General features: G+C 40.1%; 1 protein-coding gene across 2 annotated transcripts in view; it reads left to right on the top strand.

Moving 5' to 3' along the window:
• The window catches only part of rinl (Ras and Rab interactor-like), a 39,399-nt gene extending 26,260 nt beyond the window's left edge, over window positions 1–13,139 (top strand). For both annotated transcript variants that reach the window (XM_034167857.1, XM_034167856.1), the window contains 3 exons: window positions 9,272–9,589; window positions 9,667–9,798; window positions 12,437–13,139. In XM_034167857.1, coding sequence (XP_034023748.1) covers window positions 9,272–9,589; window positions 9,667–9,798; window positions 12,437–12,873 — 887 coding nt within the window. In that variant the 3' untranslated portion in view covers window positions 12,874–13,139. The remainder of the gene's footprint in view (window positions 1–9,271; window positions 9,590–9,666; window positions 9,799–12,436) is intronic.
• Window positions 13,140–22,702: the final 9,563 nt, after the last annotated feature.

The raw sequence follows: 22,702 nt of genomic DNA, 5'->3' as shown, positions 1-22,702 counted from the left end.
GAGATATGCTCAGCCTAATATCTTTTATTTATTATTTTCTTCTCGAAATAATCCAAGAAATCCTGTGCTGAAAAGGGAGAACGACTAACAGGTGGCTGCCCGTGAATAAGAAATGCGACCGTGTCAAACAAAAACTTTGAGTTATGTTTGTTTTTACTGATCAAATCAGAGTAATAGGTCCGCTTCATGGCCAGTAGTGCATGCTTATAATCTAAAATAGCATGCCGCCACACAAGGCAGAACACCTCTGGGTGATTCTTAGACTACGGGCACTTATTATGTCCTTTGATCATATTGTATGAAAAACAGAAAAAAGGGGACATTTCACACTTTTATAGTTATCTTTACAATGAAAGTGTGTTAAGAAATTTGTTCTAGTAGTCTATGATGACTTTTTCACCTTTTTTCAGCATCATTATATGCAAATATTGCCATTTGTGCTTGTCCCACACCCAGACTTTTGATCTTCAATGATAAAAATGAATGGTAAAGAAATGTTTTTTCTAATGTTTTAAAATATCTCTGAATAAAATATCAGTAAAATAATCAAAACATAATTGGGGTATTCAGTGTCATACAACTGTTGTGATTTTTTTTAAACAAAATGTAGTTGTCCCACACTATTGCCGTAATTTCCACCACAACACTGTAATGTCCCTAAACAGTTTGTATGAAAGATTGTTTGGGTAGTTTCTATGGAGATAAACAGTGACATCAGAGCACATGTATATAGCGCCAAATCACAACAAACAGTTGCCCCAAGGCGCTTTATATTGTAAGGCAATGGTGTGGTGGAAATTACATTTACAAGGCCAATAGTGCCTGTAGTTAAAGAATCACCCCTCTAATTTGGAATAACGCCATTTCCGTTCCAAACCTCTAGCCTTCTGCCTGAGGTCACGCAAATAATCATTGAACCAAGGTGACTGTGCCTTAGGAGGGCGTGACCTTAAAAGAGGAGGCGCAGTCTTATCAAGTGTAGTTTTAAGCGTTAAATTTAGACTATCCGCGAGGCTGTCCACTGATTTAGCATTCTAAAGATTCAAAGCTAAAATATCAGGTAGTCTGGCCTCAAGTTCAGTCATAGTTGAGGGTTTAATACGACGCTGCAGTTGTAGACAAGGTTGTTGTTCCACTAAACGTGGCAGCGTAAATGTAAACCTGATAAGTGAATGGTCAGAGACTATAGATGCGAGAGGCAACATGTCAATATTTGTGACAGCAAACCCACGTGCAAGAACCAGATCCAGGGTATTTCCACTAATGTGTGTTGGGTCCTGAATGCATTGCTGGAATCCTAAAGCATCCACAATTTGCATAAATGATTTGCTAAGGGGATCAGAGGGCTTATTTATATGAATGTTAAAGTCACCAATAATCAAAATATTATCTGCACTAGTTGACAAACTAGAGATGAACGCACCAAATTCATCTAAGAAGTCAGAATATGGGCCAGGGGGCCTATAAACAGTGACAAAATAACATAGCTGAGCTCCAGTTTTATGACCCTGACAGTACTTAGCGTCATGGGCATAACGGAGAGTCAGATGCTCAAACGAATTATATTTGTGACCCCCAACAGCTAATAAAGAAAACCTAGATTTGTAAATAAAAGCCACACCCCTGCCTTGCTTCACACCACGAGACACGTGACTAAATGTGTATGCTGGTGGGCAGGCCTCATTCAAAGGAAGGAGAGTTGTGTAAATAAATGACGCCATTAACCTATCTAGCTGCTGAAATTTTATTTTTAGTATAAATACTGGAATCATCTGAAAGAGATAGAGAAATTGGGGTAGCACTGTCATCTTCACAATGTTGATTCGGCCCACTAAAGAAATTGGCAGTGCTGACCACTTCTTAAAATCTTGAGTCGTCCTGTCTAGTAATGTCTTAAAATTATTATTGTACAGACCTCCTATCGAGCAAGTAATTTTGATCCCTCTGAGTCTGGTTCGGTACACATGACAATCGGGGAGAAGACTCCTGATTTGAAAGTTGCCTAGAAGATGCTCATTGACACCCTCTACAAGGAGAGTAAGCCACAGGAGGTCACTGATAAAACTGATGGCTGTTTACAGAGTGTGATATTAAAGCATATTTGGTTTATTTTCCTACTGTCTTACAACATACAATACACATACAATTGAATACATCACATTTTTATGAGGACAAGATATAAAAAATATTTAAAACTCCACAAAATAAAATTATCTCAATGTTAAATTAAAAGTTTAAAGAGAGTTTAAAATATCACACAAATATTCATGTAATTGACAGCAGTAGACCTTAAAAATACTGCAAACATACCAGTGAATGGGTAGGATTAAACAGGTCCACAGCACCTCTGCAAACTATCAAAGAGTACGTTGTGTGGGCCGCCAGAAGAGGAGGTACTGCTGGCCCACCACCAGAGGGCGCCCTGCCTGTAGTGCGGGCTTCAGGCATGAGAGGGCGCTGCCGTCACGGACACAGCCGGGGGTGACAGCTGTCACTCATTATCACATGACAGCTGTCATCCATCTACACTTCATCATTCCACTCCATAAAAACCGGACGTCATCTCCACCTCGTTGCCGAGATATCATCTACCTGTGAAGGTAATATTCTCAGCCTTAACTGTGTCTTAGTTTGGACTCTTTTTGCAGCCGCTTTCCTGTGGTGTTCCCTATCTGAGAGTTTGGCGTTTGGTGTGATCAGCGACGGCTTCGCTTCACACCCCAACCAGATAAGTGGTTAGACAGGAGCTGCACGAGTGTGTGTTAGAGGTGGAATTCCCACCATTGTTGTTACTGGGTGTGCACACCCACATATGACTGTTTTTGCTCCTCGCCAGCAGTACCAGATCCGACACTCGGAGACGGTGGCCACCTGGGGACTCGGAACTTGGCGGCTCCAGTATTCTCCAGGTTCGGTGGCGGAGGAAATCGTGTGGTTCCGGTTCTTCTCAGGACAGACATCTTCTATCCTCGAGCCTGCCCACACGTCACCTTTGTGGATTGACTGTTTGCTCAAATTCTGTAATCCTCTGTGTTTTTGTTGTGCTCTTTCACAACAGTAAAGTGTTCATATTCGACTCTTTCATTGTCCGATCATTTGCGCCCCCTGTTGTGGGTCCGTGTCACTACACTTTCCCAAAAGTACAAAGCACTTAAAGAAGAAATTATTAATTGAAACTTAAAATTAACTCTGTCTGCAGCTCCAACAGCAACAAAATTATACCAAAGTACAGCAGTTTGATGCATCATATTCAGAGCTGAATTTTGAAAGGGAGAACAATCAAACATCTGTGTCCCAAAAATACCAAAAGATTCTGCCGACCCAGTAGCTAGAGGTAACTGATTCCACATGGATGATATTATTTGAAAATATGATGGATTTATGTGATTCCGTTTTCCCCTGACACCCCCCACCACCACCTCTTTTCAGAGCACAACTGTTTTTTAGTGACATGATTAGTCCGCCATCCTCCACCAATCCCTTTTCAGTGAGAAAGTGCTTATATATGGAGGGGGGCTCACATATAACAAAAATATACAAAATGTGAGACAAATAACACAAAACAAAGTAAGAGACAGACAAGAGACAATAGAGGGTGATATATGGATAGTAAGACAGTGCAGATAAAACAAGACTGACAGGACAGTTTAACAAATATTACCAGGCAAAGTAATGTTACAATAGTGTGGGGTGAACTGTGATTAAGTGCTTACGTTTGGGGATGCTGAGGTTTACCAAACATGCTCTGTGTCTATGTGCATGTGTATGAAGTTGTGGGAACTAGAGATGCGCCATATATGCCGTAGACGGTATACGAGTAAATTATATACATTTGGCCTACAGGCCCACTGACAAATCACGATAACGCTTGTTGATGACGTCATGGGCCGATCCGATCCAGTATCTGTACTGGCTTCCGATACCAATGTTATTCAATGGAGTTTTCCAATCTAGGAAAACTCTTTGAAACGTCTGTGAACCACAGGTGCTGTTTTGCTGCTCTGTTTGCTGCAGAGGGCGGGGGGGGGGTTCTGAACTGAGGTGTGTCTCTCACTGAGACGAGGAGTGTTGTAATGTGAGACACCTCCGTTCGAGCAGTCTCTTCCACAGTTACCAGCCAACTAATAGGTAAGCATTGAGGAGTTCTGTCACTGACATATCCACTGAACACCGCAAAGCCAAGACAGCAACGTACAGTGTTTGCAAAGCCATTGTTTATTTCAGTGGACGCTCCGGGCAGAGGCAGACGTTCTGACACAACCTGAATCAAACATGTGACAAAGCTCCACATTAAATCATGCAAGGATTGTTAACCAGGAGCAGAAAGACAAAATCAGACAGGGAATGATGATTTACCCAGACTGACTTCAAACATAAGTAAATTAAGTACTTTTAATTATTTATTTTGTGGTTTCTTCTTGTGTTTTGGAAATGGCTCCGACCTGACAACGGTTCATGTATTGGGAGCGGGTGTGCCATCTGGTGTTCAAGAGATGAAACTTAAGCCACTGATCCAACAATAAATACATGTATTTAATTCTTTCACGAAAACATCAAATCTAGGTTTGAATCTTAGATGTACCTTCTGGCAAATTGTAGCTGTAGTTTTGAGATCTACACAATAAATGTTCTCAAAATTACACTATATCTGTTTTTTTCTGTTTTTTATTTATTTTTATCAATTTAGCTTTGCTAAGGGGGCAGCACGGTGGATTACTGGTTAGCACTGTTGCCTCACAGCTAGAAGGTCATGGGTTCGATTCCTGGCTGTGGCCTTTCTGTGTGGAGTTTGCATATTCTCCCCGTGTTTGCGTGGGTTCCCTCTGGGTGCCCCGTCTTCCTCCCACATCCAAAGATGCGCAGGTTAGGTGGATTGGAAACTTTAAATTGTTTGTAGGTGTGCGTGCGGGTGTGTCTATATGTGGCCCTGCGGCAGACTTGGGTCCTGTCCAGGGTGTACCTCGCCTTGTGCTCTATGACTGCTGGGATATGCTCCAACCCCCAGCGAACCATAATAGGAAACACTTCCATTATAATTTTTGCACTTAAGTTTATATTGCGATATATACTGTTACCATGAAGGAATTCATTTTATACTGTGGTATAAATTTTTGGTCATATCGCCCGGCTCTAGTGGAACCTGATGTGTTTGACATACACGAAGATAACTTTTGGTAGGATTTACAAATGAAAAAAATGGGCTCCAGTTTTCTTCAAAGGCTGACATATGGTTCTTTTTGTGAGAATTTTTTTCCCCATTAAAATGTATTCTGAAATTAGGTTCGTCCAGTGAGTGATGTGACAAGAATTCCTTGATTTCCAGTTCTGGAAATCAAGGAATTGAAATTAGATGGGATGTGAACTTTGGAAATATTGCCAAAGAGACTGGTATTCTGCAGCTCAGGATGGTAGAGTGTATCAGTGATTGTATTCATAGAGAGTGAACTGTTGACAAAGCTGAATTGTTGGCAAAGCTGGAGATAAGTGTAAATAATTTAGAGATTAGGTTTTTGAGTTGTTGATTTTAATAAGTTCTTGAATTAGCAGAGGTGGTTGTAATGTGTTGTTTAGACTATTTTTTCTTTGATTCTGGATTTCAGTTGTTGATATTGAAGAAATGTCTCTCCCAACCCAATATTTCTGTTGAAGTTTGTTCGATGACATGAATTGATTGCTCTCAAATAAGTGGTGGAGGTGTGTGATTCTGTTTTGTAATGTGAAAGTTGGATTGTGCCAGAGTGGGGGGAATTAGTGATGATTTAGTGATTTGATTTGTTTTCCACCAGGCTGTCGGAGTGGTGGAGATCGTATTAAGTTTACTGTGGGAGAAATATGCAATTGAAATGAAGCTGGGGTCAGTGCATTAAGAGCCACCACACACAGACATGTCCAGGAAATGGGCTACAAGTGTTGTGTTAGTGTCAAGCAATTCCTGAACCAGAGACTATGACAGAAGCATCTTACCTGGGCTAAGAAAAGAAAAAACTGGACTATTGCTCTGTGGTCCAAAGTCCTGTTTTCAGGTGAAAATAATTTTGCATTTCATTTGAAAATCAAAGTACCAGAGTCTGGAGGAAGAGTGGAGAGGCACAGAATCAAAGTTGTTTGGTGTCCAATGTGAAGTTTCCACAGTCATTGATCATTTAAGGTTATCTGCTGGTGTTACCCCACTGTGTTTTATCAAGTCCAAAGTTATCACATCAGTCTACCAGGAGAGGGCAATTCATACTTCCATCTGTTGACAAGCTCTATGAAGATGCTGATTTCCTTTTCCAGCAGGACTTGGCTTCTGCCCAAAGTACCAAAACTACTAGGAACTGCTTTGCTGACCATGGTATTACTGTACTTGATTGGTCCCATAGACAGTACCCCATGGATTTTCTTAGAAAGTGCTTCTGTAACAATTTAGCTAAGGAGTTGCAGGCGCCCACCGCATCAGCCTACCCTGAAATCCAACAGACTGACCTTAAAACATGCCATTCGCAGCTGTGGGCTCAAAACATCTGGTAAAAAGTTGGTATTGACAATCTTGCAGTGCACCTGCAGAAGCTAATATTGTCTTGCTGGTCTACTGACACTGCTTCACAAGAGTTTAAAGATGCTAAGATCACCACCTTATACAAACGGGTGATAGAGGAGACTGCAACAACTATCATGGTATTTTCCTATTAAGTGTCACAGGAAAGGTATTAGTTAAGATTATTCTCAATCGACTGCAACAGCTTACTGAAGAGATTTATACTGAATCTCAATGTGGATTTTGTCCAGGTAGATCTACCACAGATGAGATCTTCTGTGTCTGGCAACTGTTGGAAAAGTCTTGTGAACGACAGCAACCGCTTCATATTCCACTGTTAAAGGAGATTTTTTTAATGAAAGACGTGCGGACGGATTGCAGCGTCGGCTCGCAGCCGCTGTGACGCTCCGCCACAGGAAAAACACCTCTGTTGGAAGCCTTAAGGACAAGTTGGAACATGTCCAGCTGTTAAACAATTTCTCATATACTCACTCCACTGAAAGCCATCAAAAGCCGCCTGGATTTTACAAATGGTTATCAACACAGAGGTGTTTTGCCTGTGCCGCCACACCGCGCTGGCTGTCTTTCATTAAAATAATCTTTAACAGTGGAATATCCGGATAAAATGCTGAAACCGACTTCTTCTGAAACTTCTCTGTTCTCTCACGACGTCCTGGATCAATAGAGCCTGAAATGTGGAGGTTTTCAGCTTGAAACAGGCTGACGACGGCGCCTGGGACCGCTGCACGACATCTCGCTCCGTGGGAAGTCCTTAAAGTGACAGTATCACCTCAAAATCTCTCATCAGCTGTTAAAATTTTCACGGAAAACCAGCTTAATTTTTCGAACCGTGTCCACTTCGATGTGCCTCACAGGTTTAGAAAAAATTTTGATCAAACAAAGCGCCAGTCTCTCAGCAACTTCTCAGACAAAGGAATTCCGACGAGGGGCTGGACGACTCCTCCCACAAGGAGTGCGCACAGGCGAATGACGTCACCGACAGGCGTGGAAAAACTCACGCATGCGCACGAGGGTTCAAGCATGTCTGACGTAAAAACATATGAATGAAATCCATATAGTTTTTGAAAAAAATAAAAAGGACCTATACTTTGACAGCCCTCGTACACGAAATCTACCCCAAAAATAGCACTTTTTTCATCAGTTTTGTGTGACATTGATATTTAGCATTATCATTTAAAGTTGAATGTTAAAGAAATAACTTTGTATTTTGTCAGTTTGTTTGTTTATGCTTCATACTAACACAGTAATACATTTTTGTAAAGGTAGAAATGTCATTGCCTAGAAAAAAACATCATGTTTCTAAAGCAAGGTAAAACTGTCGCAAGCGTAACACTGAGAAGAAGTCCTTGATTTATTTGTGTCAAAACCTTAGCTATATCTGCTACTCTGCTTCAATAGGATAATTATATTATTTGTTCAATAATACCAGGAACTAATGGACAGAATGTCTTTGTTTCAGGCTTCTGCAGACTAAAAAAGATACCTCCAACTGTTGTCGCAAGCGTTACGCTCTACCACATTATAGTATATGTATGCACTGATAATTTCTAGCAATGACTGAACCGAGACCAATAGAAATATTGAAAATCTGATATACAAAAAAGACCACTTTTAAATTTTGATGGTTATGTCACACTTTGGCTTCATTATTTTTGAACTAGGCCCTAGGTTTTCAGAAGAGCGTACCAGAACATTCCTAAACATGTATGTTCTGGTACTCTGCTTACTTGAGATGATGGAAATGTCTTCTTTCTAGCTAAGTTCAACCAATAAACCAAGAATCCAAAGATTCATTGTCCATGTATTTCTCTATGCAGACAATGCTGCTTTGTGTGCATCCTCAGCCCTACAGCTACAAGAGCTTCTGGATGGATTTAGTCCAGCATGCCAGAGGTTTGGTCTAACATTAGTCTGAAGAGGACAGTTGTCCTATCTTTAACTGGTAATCTAACCCTCTCGATCAACAACACAACACCTAATAATGTTAACTCCTTCACATATCCTGGTTCAACTATAACATCTAATCTTTGTCTTGATAAAGAATTGTCTTCGAGACTTGGTAAGGCTACCACTGTGTTTGGGAAAACTTGATAAACATGTTTAGAAATAGGAACCTTACCATCAAGACCAAAGTAAGAGTATAGGAAGCTTGTGATTTGAGCATACTACTCTTCGTGCTGGACAGTTTATCACCATCTGCTGTTGCTGGACTGATTGTCTTATTTTATTTACTTAGTTCTATGTGTGCAAAGGTCTCAACACACAGAATATGCACTGAATTGCATTCCAGGTTCTGACGCTGGCCAGGCTTTCGCGCTCCTGACCTTATTCATTTAAGTACCTACTTCTGTTGACATTTTTTTTCTTTTAATTGCAACATTATGCTAATTGGAGGAGTTTAGTAAATCTGACCCCTAATCTCTTGTCATTCTTAAATAGGACTACATGACTATAGTTTTTAATTAGTTCTGAAGCAGAAGCTTGGAGCACTTTACAAGGATGCCTCACATTCACCCATTCACTCTCTCTCGCTCTCACACACACAATGTCAGTGTGCTGCCAAGCCAAGAGGACCTTTGGTATTAAGGATCGTGCCCTAGATATCTTAGTGATTTTCTAATCAGTCCAGCATTTAAACCGAGGGTCCTCTAGTCTGGAGCTCACCACTTTAAACTCCAGATCAGCACCTCCCCACAACATGTTTTTGTAATCTGTCTTTTTGCCCTCCTCTAGACTCCCTGGTGGAGCTTTCCATCCACAAAATGGCTCTGAAGCCTGTCTCTGCCCACCTCTACTCCTGCATTGACTCCTCCCGGACCCATGACGGCACCATGAAGCGTCTCCAGGGAAACCTGCGTGTGCTGGAAGGTAACGGGCTGGAGGAGCTCGGGGGTTCAGCGGGAGTTGGCATTCCTGATTCTGCCAGTTTGGAGCGCATACAGCAGAGGTGGAGCGCTATGCACGAGGCCTACTCTCCGAACAAGAAGGTCCAGATCCTACTCAAAGTCTGCAAGAGCGTTTACAACAGCATGAGCGCCAACGCTGGCCCAGGTAGACAAGAAGCTACTTTTGTGATTTCTGTCGCTCAGTGTATGTCATCTGTGTTGTCACAGCCTATGTTTTTGCAGGTGTGGTGTTTGGAGCCGATGACTTCCTGCCCTGTCTGACGTGGGTGCTGCTCCGTAGTGATGTAGTTACCATACAGGTGGACACAGACTACATGATGGAGCTGCTGGATCCCACCCAGCTACAGGGAGAGGGTATGAAAATGTGCATGTAAACACATACAAATTACCACTCAAACAGAAAACTAGTCAACAAATATTCTGGTGATTGTTTAAATGTTTATTTTGAGAGAAAGAGTACAGATTTGGATTTTTTTTTTTTTTCTTCATCTCAGCTTTGTTGCTTTTCTGTTTGACTGAGTGACTTTTTAATGAAATGACTTTAAGGTGTTTTATACCAACAGTGATTATTTAAATTAGTTTAAAGCAGGTGTTCTTGTTTTGTTTTTTGTTTTTTTTTCACCTGGCTTCACAAATGGTTCTAAACCAATCTCGCAAAATTTAGCTGGTTTTTAATCAAACTGCCTTTAAGTGATACTATGATACTTTAAATGGATTTTTAAAACGATATTACCTGATTCTTAAACATCTCTAACACAATCTTCTTTAAACTGAGAAAAATGTGAAAAAGCCTCATGGTGACTGGTTTGTTAAAAACTATCTTTGAATTGTGGACTTTATTGGTCAAAACATTGGTTAAGAGAAATTTAGAGATTTTTTTTTCCATTATTTTAAACAGTTAATCAAAAATAATCAGGAAAACAGTTCTTATTTGCAGCCTTAATTTAGTTATGATGGTTAGAATTTAAAAGTTAAAAGTTGATGTCCTCAAAAAGGTGTTTGAAGGCTGCAGTCGGTTACAAAATCATAAATCTAAACATCTGTGAAACTATAGGAGATACGAGGTCTATTAGAAAAGAAACCAACCTTTTTATTTTTTCAAAAACTATATGGATTTGAATCACGTGTGATTGCGTCAGACAAGCTTGAACCCTCGTGCGCATGCGTGAGTTTTTTCACGCCTGTCGGTTGCGTCATTCGCCTGTGGGCAGGCTTTCAGTGAGCACTGGTCCACCCCGCTCATCGGAATTCTTTTGTCTGACTTTTTCCTGAGAGACTGGTGCTTTGCTTGATCAAAATTTTTTCTGAAACTGTGAGGCACATCCAAGTGGACACCATTCGACAAATTCATTGAGCCCTCCAGGAACAGGGTTGGGCACAGCTAGTTTAAAATATTAAAACCATTCGCACACTGAGTAAATATAAAGTCTTAATCTGACCTGTTAAGCCCCGGTCACACGGCACTAACAAAGGACACCGAAACCCAAATAAAACAAGAAATCTGGACTTACGCTGACTTTCGGAGACATCGTTTAACCATCGCCCAGCTTCGTTTCTGTAGCTGGTGTGTCGTCAGAGTTTTCAAACTGTTGAAAAATCCCGACGACAACCTCAATTTGTTTGTATTCCATTTTGCTTTCTGTCTTGATGGTTCCTCGCCGTTTGTGTAGTTCCCGTTCTGGCAGTGTTACGTTTGATTGTCGTCCAACTTCCCAAGTCCGACATCTTGCACGAACATTGACAATATCTGAACAGATCAATAACTAAAGATCCGACGAGCTGAACATGACTCGTGCATGTGTGGGACGAAAAGCAACGTTTTCATATAAAACAATAGCTGCAAGGCTCATTTGTTCACTTTTTCTCGACGATTTGTGACTTTGTGACTTTTTTCCTTCATTCAGCTGTGTGACCGTGCCCTTACATCGTTTCAGTCGGATTCATCATCACAGTCTGATGATAAGACGTTCTTGTTTTGAAAGAGGATGTCTTCCTTATCGGGAAAATACTGAAGAAACACAGTATTTTAAAAAGTCAGTGTTTGTCTGCTCCAGGTGCGTTTCTCAGCCTGAACAAAAGAACTCCAGCGCTTTGTCCCATCAACAAGAAAAATAAGTTATTTTAAAAGTTGAAATATATTCCCCGCAAGCGTTCAGCTATGTCGCATATCTTCAGTGTTCTGCTTGGAACAAAAATAAATCCCATTTGATCCACAAAGACAAAAAAATAAAGAAAAGCATAATAATGACCTGAATAAATCCAGTGCTTTTAAAGAAGTTCCTCGATGTTTGTCTGCTCTGGGTGCAAGTCTCGGCGTAAAACACGGAACGGCAGCACTTTGTCCTGCCAACAGCCAAAATAAACAACAAGCAGAAGTGAACGTCATCAGGTCTTCTGTCAAGTCATCACGAACCAATAGATTGGTTCATGATGGGGTCACGAAAATGGGGCTGCTTTTCATGATGGGAGCACAAAATGTGTGGTGGCAGGGTTATGGTTAGGATTAGGGGAGGGGGACACTTACATAACGTTATGTTATGGTTAGAGTTAGGAGAAGGGGGAGGATTATAAATAGCAAAAGTAAAAAAAAAAAACCTGTCATGAAAATGGGGCATTTTTTCATAATGGGGGGCACGAGATAGCGCTGTCCTTCCTCTGCCAGGCTTCTGCTGTACTTTGTGATTCTCTTTAAATTTCTTGATGATACTTCTCACTCCAGTTCTTGATACTTGGAAATGCTGTGATAACTTTGTATAAACCTCTCCTGCTTTTTGAGCATCAACAGCTCTTTTTCCTCAAGTCTAAACTTCTTTTTTGATGTTTTGTCAAATAGCTTTCTGATGTTTTTATACTGTGTGTACATTGGAAGATAACCCTCAGTTTTAACTTCATTTTATAAGCTTTGATCATTACAAAGTTAAAATTTTGTTTTAGTTCCATGACCTTATGTTAAAGTTACTGATCAGTTAATTTTCTATATTGTCCTGAACAGGTGGCTACTACCTTACCACTCTGTACGCCTCTCTCTACTACATCAGCAGCTTCAGGCCGCGTTTGGCTGCTCGTCAGCTCAGTGTAGAAGCCCAGCAGTCCATTAACCAATGGCATCGCAGACGCACCTTGTACTGCAACCAGTCTCGTCGCAGCAAGCACAGGAGGACCATTCGAAGGCAGTCGAGGAGCTCCAGGGACTGTGAGGAAGAACCAAGTGAGAAAGACAAGGATGTTGATGTCAGCGAGTCACAGAAGGAGGTGGAACTGAAAGCAGAGGTCGTGGAGCCTTTGAGCGTAGACATGGGGGATGAAGAAAGGGGCGGATCCCAGTCACAGGAGTCTAGTCCGACATCAGAAAGCCAACCTCTGAGGCATGGCGAACTAACGCAAAGCAAACAGGAAGATGTAAAATTGGAAGAGAAAGAAGGCGCCTGAAAACCTGAGCGGTCAAAGTGTTGCAGATGGTAACAAGAATTTAAAATTCTCCCTCATGTTGCCACGTGAACTGCCATCCACATCTGTCTTCAACGCATTCAGGAGACTAAAGAAAGCAGTCGGTGTTAGCTCATACTCTGTCGTCTCAGTGTGTGAGAGAAGTTTGTTTATAACCTGTGTCCTTGTTGCCTTTCAGCTAAAACGTTTTGTAAAATAATTGATCACATTGATCAACTGGAAGTGTACTCTGTAAAGCTCATATCTCCTCCAAGGCCCCGCAGTCCTTTTAATTTAAATCAAGCCCCAAACCAAATCCCATTCCTTAATCCACTCTAGTGGACCAACTCTGTCCAAAAATGCATTTTTGTTCTCCAGATCTGGATCAAAGTGTACCTATGATTAAACAATAAATGAATCTTGAATGGTCAGTTTTGAACCCTTGTTTGCATACCTTTTTTTCTGATTATTGATCCTTGATCCTGTTCTTTGATCCTGATGACTTATCTTTGCTCCTGATTGATCATTGTGATCAGTCATTGTCATAGTAAATGGACTGCATTTATATAACGCGTTTCCATCTATATCACAAGCTCAAAGCGCTTTACAGTAATGCCTTGCATTCACACAGGCACAGATGTCAGGGTATTGCCATGAAAGAACCTTGCCCAAGGGCCCTTAGTGATTTTCTGATTACAACGGGAGATTTGAACTGAGAATCCTCTGGTATCATGCCCACTGCTTAACCACTAGACCATTACCTCGCCAGTAGTGTTCTTAGGCTTTGATCCTAATCACTGACCTTAGAGCCTGATTGACTGATCCCAATGAAATTTGATTTTGATTGCTACCCTTTGAATCTGAACAATGATCTTTGATTCCTATTGCTGAAATTTCATCCTGGTGGCTGGCTTTTGATCTTGATCATTAATCATGGTCATGTTCCTAACCTTTGGTCATGATCACTGAACTTGGATCTTGATGGATTGATCCTTAAGACCTATGATCCTGATCGCTGATCTTTGATCATGATCACTCATCCTTGATCCTGACCTTTGATACTGTTCGCTTTTCTTTGATCGTGTTCCAGATGGTAATATTGAGATCTGAATTACTGATTGCTTTGACCCTGATTACAGGGTCTGCATTCAGTCTGCATTCAAAGGTCAACACAAATGATTAAAGCCAGGATTCATCCCCTGATTTTTATCTGCACCAACCCTAACCCTAACCCAACATGTTCTTTCTTAAGCCATGCACTGCCCCTCTTCCCAGTTTCAGTAAATTGGGTCCATTAATTTTGCATAATTCTGATAACAAACAGACATTTCTGATGACATCAGCTTCATATCGGCTGTAAATTTTCATATCATTAGCGTGCACTGTGCATAAGTCATTATAAACTAGCTCAGATGTCACTGTTTAGTTTTAGCAAACACATTTGGATAAATATGCTGGATAATTCATACAGTCACATAAAAAAAATCTAAATATATTCATCTGAAATAAATAATTATCAGTATGAGACAGTGCCATAAATTCCACTGTTGTCGTGCTGCTTGCAGCACTGAGCAGCTGTTTTCTGTTACATAAATTATTTTTTGTCCAGCAAAGTGCATGTCGTAACGTCTAGCAGCTAAAGAGATTTTTCTCATCATTTGGAGAATAAAGGAGAACTTTTTGTGGGAATTCAACATATCAGAAACACAACTCTAAATGTTTGGTCTGTTTGTAGGTTTGTAAGCAGAAAAACTGTCTGAAAACAAATCTGATTTAATAACTATCAGAGTGCTTTATTTCTACAAACAGATGGCAGGAAAAAGAAAGAAATAGAATGAGTGAGTCCAGTCCTATTTTCTTTTCTTTTTTTTAACCTCAAGTGTTCCCTATGAACCAGTAGAGGGCAGTGTCGCACCACATGTTCCAGGTGCATCTTTTACAGTTAACATAGTGCACAGGCCAGACTGAATAAATAAATATCTGAAATACAAATAATGTAAAAATGCATATAACTCCTGCATTTTTCATATTGGGAAACACACTCGCATCTAACAAACATAAAACAACGAAGGTGTTTACACAGGATGAGGATATGTTAATAGTTTTGAGGGCCCGCTTATATAAATTTACACGCAAACACCTTCATGTACACACATATGGAACTGTGTTGTTGCTGCATTTTAAATGGCAGAGTCAATCAAATTTTGCCTAATGAGACATCTGGCATTCTGCCAGCATGTGGGTGTTTGGGCCTACACACACAAACACACACACACCAGAGAGCAGTGGTCAAACCTGTACAGTCCACACACGTCTCACATATGTGAAGTGTACATTATGCATACATGAGTGTGTAACACTCTCCATGGATATAAATGAGAGATGTGGCAGAGCTGAGGGAGGGTGACAGAGGTGTGAGGGGGCACAGATGGCTGTGGCCTGAGGCTGTACCGCAGCTGAACATGCAGAGTGTGTGTGTGTTTTTAATCATTTTAGGGTTTGATTGATTGAGAGTTACCTTAAAATTTAGCAGAGATACAGTTTGCCTGAGCCTCAAATGAACTTTGTCTACTGTACATGTGTGTGTGTGTGTGTGTGTGTGTTTGTATATACAGCCTCCAGAATGCTAAAATGTATTTATATCCACCAGCCACAAAATATATGTGCAACACGGATCTCTCCTCCTTCCCTGACCGTTATTTTGCTCACATTTTAATTTGTTTCACTGGCTACCTCTTATAAGTCCACATCTACAATTGCAAAATATACAAAACAAAACACTATGGTAAATGATAATTCGCTCAAATTGGATCGAAAATGTCAAAATGCAGCTAATCCTCTTTTGCATTTGTAGATTTTTATGATTAGTTTTGAAAATCCTATTTAGTTATTAAATGATTAAACAGTTACATTATTACCCAGTTGGAGTTCAAACCATTAACCCACACGTGCCGAAACATACCAACATGGCCTGACACACACCTTTCTGCTTTGATCATATTTCTAAATCATACTCACAAAAATGAATATTAATATAATAATTCCTGATGGATTCTTTTTTGCTTGTTTGTTTGTTTTGACACATGCACCGCCACTCTCCCGAGAGCCACTGGTTTTTGAGTAATCATGCAAAAACTGAGGGCTGCACTCTGAAGCAAGATTAACATAACCAGGCTTTCTTTGTGTGAGCTGGCTCGACAAACTCTAAAGATAAAATTAGAGATTATTTGACTCTTTTTCTTCAAATAGGTACCAGTCACATATCACATATTTATTTATGAATGTATTTTTTTTTATTTATTGTTTGTTTATTAATTGATCAAAATGACCTTCCTGGGGTCTATTTTTAGAAATACGCAACACTTTTCTTTCTTGAAATTCAAGATACTTGATATTTTGTGCAAAGTTGGGCTTATTTTAATAGAGAATATCATTCTGCACATATTGATATGAAAAATGATTCCAAATATATTGTATAAGTGCTTAATTCATTCATTTTAGTCACTTCCAGTGATGCCGGTAACGCGTTACTCTAATCTGACCACTTTTTTTTAGTAACGAGTAATCTAACGCGTTAATCTTTCCAAATCAGTAATCAGATTAAAGTTACTTCTCCAAGTCACTGTGCGTTACTATTATTTTTCATTGTGGGTCGATAGCAGCATTAAACTTGGTCTGTGGGCAGGAGGTCGGGGTTCGACTGAACTGTCCACTTTCAGTGAGCTGTGAGCTTTTCATCCACGGTTTTTTGCAGCTGCTCGACTCGTCCTCACCTCTTAAAGCGCGGTGATCAGCACACCTGCACTGAGCTTTACAAAGATATTTTTTATACTTTTTTCCTCCTTTATTTAGAATTCTGAGCTGAGCCGCTCCGTATCTGGTCGTTAAAAACAGCTGATCCTCCGCGACGCGTCAACAACTAACACTATTTTCCACTCAAATGCACCTAAACTCTCTTTCTGAGGACCACACGATGTGAAAACGCAATAAAACTTTCTTACCTGTAAATCTGGTCCTGTTTTCTGCATAAATAAATGTTATCCATTCTTTGTGCTCAAACGCCAAAGCAGGGGCGAATCCAGATGGAATGGGGGCGTGGGGCAAGGATGTGCCCCCCACAACACCCCTAGATTAAAGGTCCAGTTTTGAAGCCGTTTTTTACTACAACTACTAATATTGCTTAAAATAATAATAATTTCGACAAGTAAAATGTTTAGAGAGAATTTAAATGTTAGAAACATGTTAGAATTTAATAGTTACATTTATAAACAATGTAGGTTCGAAATTGCAAGTTTTACTGTTACAGTGCTGTCAACAGTTAAATATGAGGTCAAGAAAGAGGTCTTTATTTTACTTTTTATAAAACAAGTATTTATTTTCATTGAAGTCAAGAAAGGGTGACTATAAAGTGAGTTTTGGCAAAACAGGTATCATTGTCATGTTGAGGTGGCAGAGGGTTGTCGGCAGCTGGGGAAAGTAACTAGTAATCTAACTTAGTTACTTTTACAATTGAGCAATCAGTAAAGTAACTAAGTTACTTTTTCAAGGAGTAATCAGTAATCAGTAATTGGATTACTTTTTCAAAGTAACTGTGGCAACACTGCTTACTTCATACAAATATATTGTATGAAGTGACTGAAAATCACTGTATGATGCACTAATAACCTTATCAATGGTTCGCTTCACTTTTTCCACATTTTGTTGACGTAAACACTGCATGTGTCAGAAAATTAAACTATTCAAGAGTTAATTTATTAACACTATGAAAATGGAAGAAAACAACGAAAACTCAGAAATAGTGTTAATTTGTACACTGTGCAAGTTGAATTGTATTTTTCTTTGTGCTGAATATAAGCTCACTGGTAGAGATAACAGTTCAAAGTTTCTATCAATTATGTGAAAACATTTGACAGAAATTGACAAATTTACATAAACTGACATTTGATAAACTGACATTTGATTTTTGAGTGGGGTCATTTATGACCCCAAGCATATATTTTTGTGCACCATTTTTCTAATTTCATTATCACGATATACTTTATTATCCCAAAAAAGGGAAATTCTTCTTGGACTCATATACTGCATACAATGCACGATAAAAACAATAAAACCACACCCAATATAAACACCCCGCATAAATATGAATATAAATGTGACACAACAAACAACAGTATAACAACCACCCCCCATGCACACACCCTATAGCCTTACGCAATCTTATTTAGACGTTTGATAGATGTAAGCACACATGACTTTTTAAAACGGTTCAACTTACTTTGAGGAACTCTATATCGCCTACCAGACAGCAAAAGTTCATATTCTTTATAAAGGATATGTGACAAGTCAGCCATTTTAGTAAAAAAAAAAGAAAAAAAAAGTTGCCTACCATGAATCTGTCAATCTATCTGTCCTGGATTTGTTCCTAGAATTTTGCAAGGATCGGCCGATCTGTGCGGCAATAATCCAAACTTGCGCAGGGTCATTTATGACACCCCGGGGAGATCTGAGATTTTCATTATAGCTTCAGATGGTATTGTAATTTGCCAACTGTAATCATTATATTTTACTATTTAGCAGGGAAGCACGGCCAACAGACCGAGAATAGCAAGATCTACAGCTGCACAAGCATTGAGACTGATTCTTGATGCACAGAGTGAGGATGAAAATAGCTCATGATTGTCACAAAGTATGACTGATGGGTTCATTGAGATTTGTGTTAAATTATTGGCGTATTTGCTCGTCACCGCTTCTTCTATAGTTGATGCTATAATTATCCTACCATATTTGTCACAAAAATAGCTTGGTGGCTTGAGGGTTAAAAACATGATTGACGAAATGTGTCTGATTCCACTGTGGCCTTTCAGCGCCTGTCACCGTCCCACAGCTCGCTGCTGTCGCTCGACCACAATTAAACTTTCTTTCTCTTTGTAACTCTGTTCACTTTCATTCTCTCTGCCTTGCATTCTTCTGTTCCTTTCCCCCCTCCCTTTTTCATCCCTCTCTCTCTGTGTGAACTGACAGGTGTGTAATTGAATGATTAATGACTGCCACAGTAACCCCCCCCCCCCCCCCTTCCACACACACAGGCACACACACATACGGAAATACAATTGTATATTTATGCATGCACACATGTTCCCATTGCACACGTGTATTCATTTTGCTCCAGTAGCCCAAATGGACAAATTCAAACCAGCAGGAGTCAAACTGATGGAGACGTGATGTGAGTATGAAGACCGCAGCCAACCTGCTGTCATTTTGCAAAACTGTATTAGTTTTTATTACTTTTACATTGATTCTTCACCAGGAAAAAAAGTATTCAGCTCACTTTCTGCAAATGTAGCTGACCTCAGATTGAAGTTGTTCAGGCTCAGTTTGATGCTGCACTCTCCTCCGCTGAGTTTCCTCTTAAATCAGGATGTTCTGTCTTTTTCTTCAGCATTTATCTACATGAACACATTTGTTCAGCGTTAATCGTGCCGATGCAGACTCGGCCCCTCTGACTCCGATTAGGTCAGCTGGATCTGTGAGTCAGTATTGCTGAGTTGCTGCCAGCTGCACTCGGATGCAGGAGTAACGTCTAAGCAGGGATGTGAACATATACTGTACTGTAAGCTTGTTCTCATCAAATAGTTAAAATATATATTATTTCTACATCACAATTCAAAAAACAAATACATCAAAAATTCTGAACAAACAAGATTAAATTTATTCATTAAAGCAATTAAAAAGTCAAAATTTTGTGTTTACTGGTGAATAAGGTGTTTCGTCATTATTATTATTATGGAGAGTGGCAAAAGATAACAAATATCAAATTAAATGGTGCTATTGCAATATTTAGGAGGTTACCCCAGTAGAAATAACTTGGAGATCTGTATTGGGAAATTAAAAAAAAAAGTTTGCATTACATTTAATTGCTTTGTAAATTTTTCAACAATATGTTTTTACATAAATAATTTAAATATCCTTACCTCCCCGGTAAGGTCTATTCCAGAGTACTGGAGAGGAGAATTCGACCGATGGTCGAACCTCGGATTCAGGAGGAGCAGTGTGGTTTTCGTCCTGGTCGCAGCACACTGGACCAGCTCTACACGCTCCATCGGGTGCTCGAGGGTTCATGGGAGTTCACCCAACCAGTCCACATGTGTTTTGTGGATCTGGAGAAGGCTTTTGACCGTGTCCCTTGGGGCAAAGCTCTCGATTTACCAATCGATCTACGTTCCACTCCTCACCTATGGTCATGAGATTTGGTTCATGACCGAAAGAACGAGATCGCGGGTACAAGTGGCCGAGATGAGTTTCCTCCGCAGGGTGGCTGGGCGCTCCCTTAGAGATAGGGTGAGGAGCTCGGTCACTCGGGAGGAGCTCGGAGTCGAGCCACTGCTCCTCCACGTTGAAAGGAGTCAGTTGAGGTGGCTCGGGCATCTTTTCCGGATGCCACCTGGACGCCTCGCTGGAGAGGTGTTCCGGGCACGTCCCATTGGGAGGAGGCCCCGGGGAAGACCCAGGACACGCTGGAAGGATTACATCTCTTGGCTGGCTTGGGAACGCCTTGGGGTTCCCCCGGAGGAGCTGGGGGAGGTGTGTGTGGATCGGGAGGTCTGGGCGGCTTTGCGTGAGCTGCTGCCCCCGCGACCCGACTCCGGATAAAGCGGAAGAAAATGGATGGATGGATGGATGGATGGATGGATTTAAATATCAAAAATGGGTCAATGTGAGTTTGTCTATAACAAAGTGGGACAAATTCTGAGTGTGAATTTGAAAACAACATACGCAAGTAAACAAGAGCACTGCTCTAAAAAATAAAGCTTCAATACTTTTTAAATTACGTTGGTTATGTTATGTAATTTCTCAGCACAGTAGCTTTTTCCACGCTGGCACTCGTCCGTGCTTCCTTCCTTCCTTCCTTCTTTCCACCCATTGTCTGTCCATCTATCTGCCTGTTTGTCCTTGAACATTGAATTGTTTTTTGGGGGAAACATTATTAATTTTAGAAATTGTGGTTTATACATTTTATCATATGTAAAATAGCCTACTGTGCATATATACTGTATGAAAATTGAGCTTAAAAAAACTAAAGAAATTGAGTAATTAACATGAATGATGGATTTTGAATTTGTCACAACAGGTATATTGAAACTGAAAATAAATTGCATGCTTTGACTTTTGTCAAACAAAAGTGAGCACATAAACAGTACTGTGAGGAGGCAGAAGACTGATGTGGACCAGGAGAATGTTTGAGGCACAAAACAGAAATGAAAAGTGAAGTGTGCAGAGGTCACGACCTGGGTGTCAGGGAGAACAGCCATTTCCTGTTGACCTCTATCTGAACTCTGCCCCCTGACTCCCCCTCCTGCTTCAGGCCAAAAAGGGCAGAGTGAGGGGCATGTGCATGTTTGGGGTGCAACGGGTGGATGCTGAATGTCAAAAGGTGGAGTTATGAATGGATTTTGATGGCTGAAGAAGAGGGAGGAGAGGTGAAATCATGGAAGCTGTTTAAGTTGGGTGTTCTTGCCAACATTTTAGCCAGTGATCAACCACGGATGATATATATAAATTTCCTGGCTCACTTATATTTAAACAAGACACTGTTGCTTGTGTCAGAATTGTGAAATATTTTGCAGATAAAACTGCATAGAAAGGTATCCAGAGAGCTCAATCCTCTGCCAAGGCTACTCAATCCTATTGAAATTTTTACATAGATTATTGTGTTGTCATTTCGGCTGCTCCTGTCTTGGAACGGGGTTGCCGCAGCGGATACAGCCAGATCCGCATTGGTAACTGGCACAAGTATACCCTTCCTAACGCAACTCCAGTTTCACCTGGAGAAACGCACCCCCAGCCACTGGTGTTCTGAAGAGGTCTCCCATCCAAGTACTGACCAGATGCTGCACTGCTTAGCTTCTGAGATCTGACAGGATCAGGTTGACACAGAGCAAACTGGCTGCTTTTGCATAGATTATTATAAAATTTAATTTGTTAGCATCAATATTATTAACATTGACCTTGTACAAATTTGTATTTTACTCTTATAATATCCGATCTGCACAAAAATTTTCCTTGAAGAATTTTTGTTATGTGATGTATATGAGAGTCAATTTTAATCAAAATCAGAATATTAGTTTTTGAGTTAGATTGAAATGTTGAAAAATGTTACCATTTTGCTATGTAACTTATTATTATTATTTAATCTAGATTGTTATAAACAGAATTCTTCCTCTTGATAATGTAAAAATTGATATGGATCAATCTCTTCATCGGATCAATCATTCCTATCAAGGAATGAAAAAGGTTTGAATTTTTTTTTAATAAGGCTCAGTTTGTGAAGATCAGATAAAAATATTTTGATCAGTGTGGTTACACTGGATTGGCAATACTCCCTACATTTTATGAAAGTTTTTGCAACATCGTGACTTTACTGGGACCCTCCTCAGCTGTGCTAATAAATGCTTACAGCTAATAAATGGGCCATGAATGCTGACAAAGAAGAAATTATTTGAAAAAGTCCCCATATGGTCAACAATCTAGTGCTACCCAGCGATCACATATTATCAGAACATGATACACCAGCAAACAAGTTCAACAGATTCATAGAGTCTCTGGAGTGACTGGGATACGCAAGTTTGCGAGCTAGCATGGTCGCTACGCAGATTATAAAGTAAATTAACAGTTATGTGAAAGAAATGTTTTTTGTTATTATTATCCAGACTTGCCTGTATAATAAATAGAAAGGACTTCAAATTATAATGATCATCAATTAAGAATCGGTTGAAGCAACACTAACACCACTACCATTTTGGATGTTGTTAATTTAGCGATTTCTGAGGAGCAG

The sequence above is a fragment of the Thalassophryne amazonica genome, chromosome 4 (assembly GCF_902500255.1).
Source record: "Thalassophryne amazonica chromosome 4, fThaAma1.1, whole genome shotgun sequence".
Taxonomy (NCBI): Eukaryota; Metazoa; Chordata; class Actinopteri; order Batrachoidiformes; family Batrachoididae; genus Thalassophryne; species Thalassophryne amazonica.
Note: the sequence above shows the minus strand (reverse complement) of the source record. Positions and strands in the feature narration are given on the sequence as shown.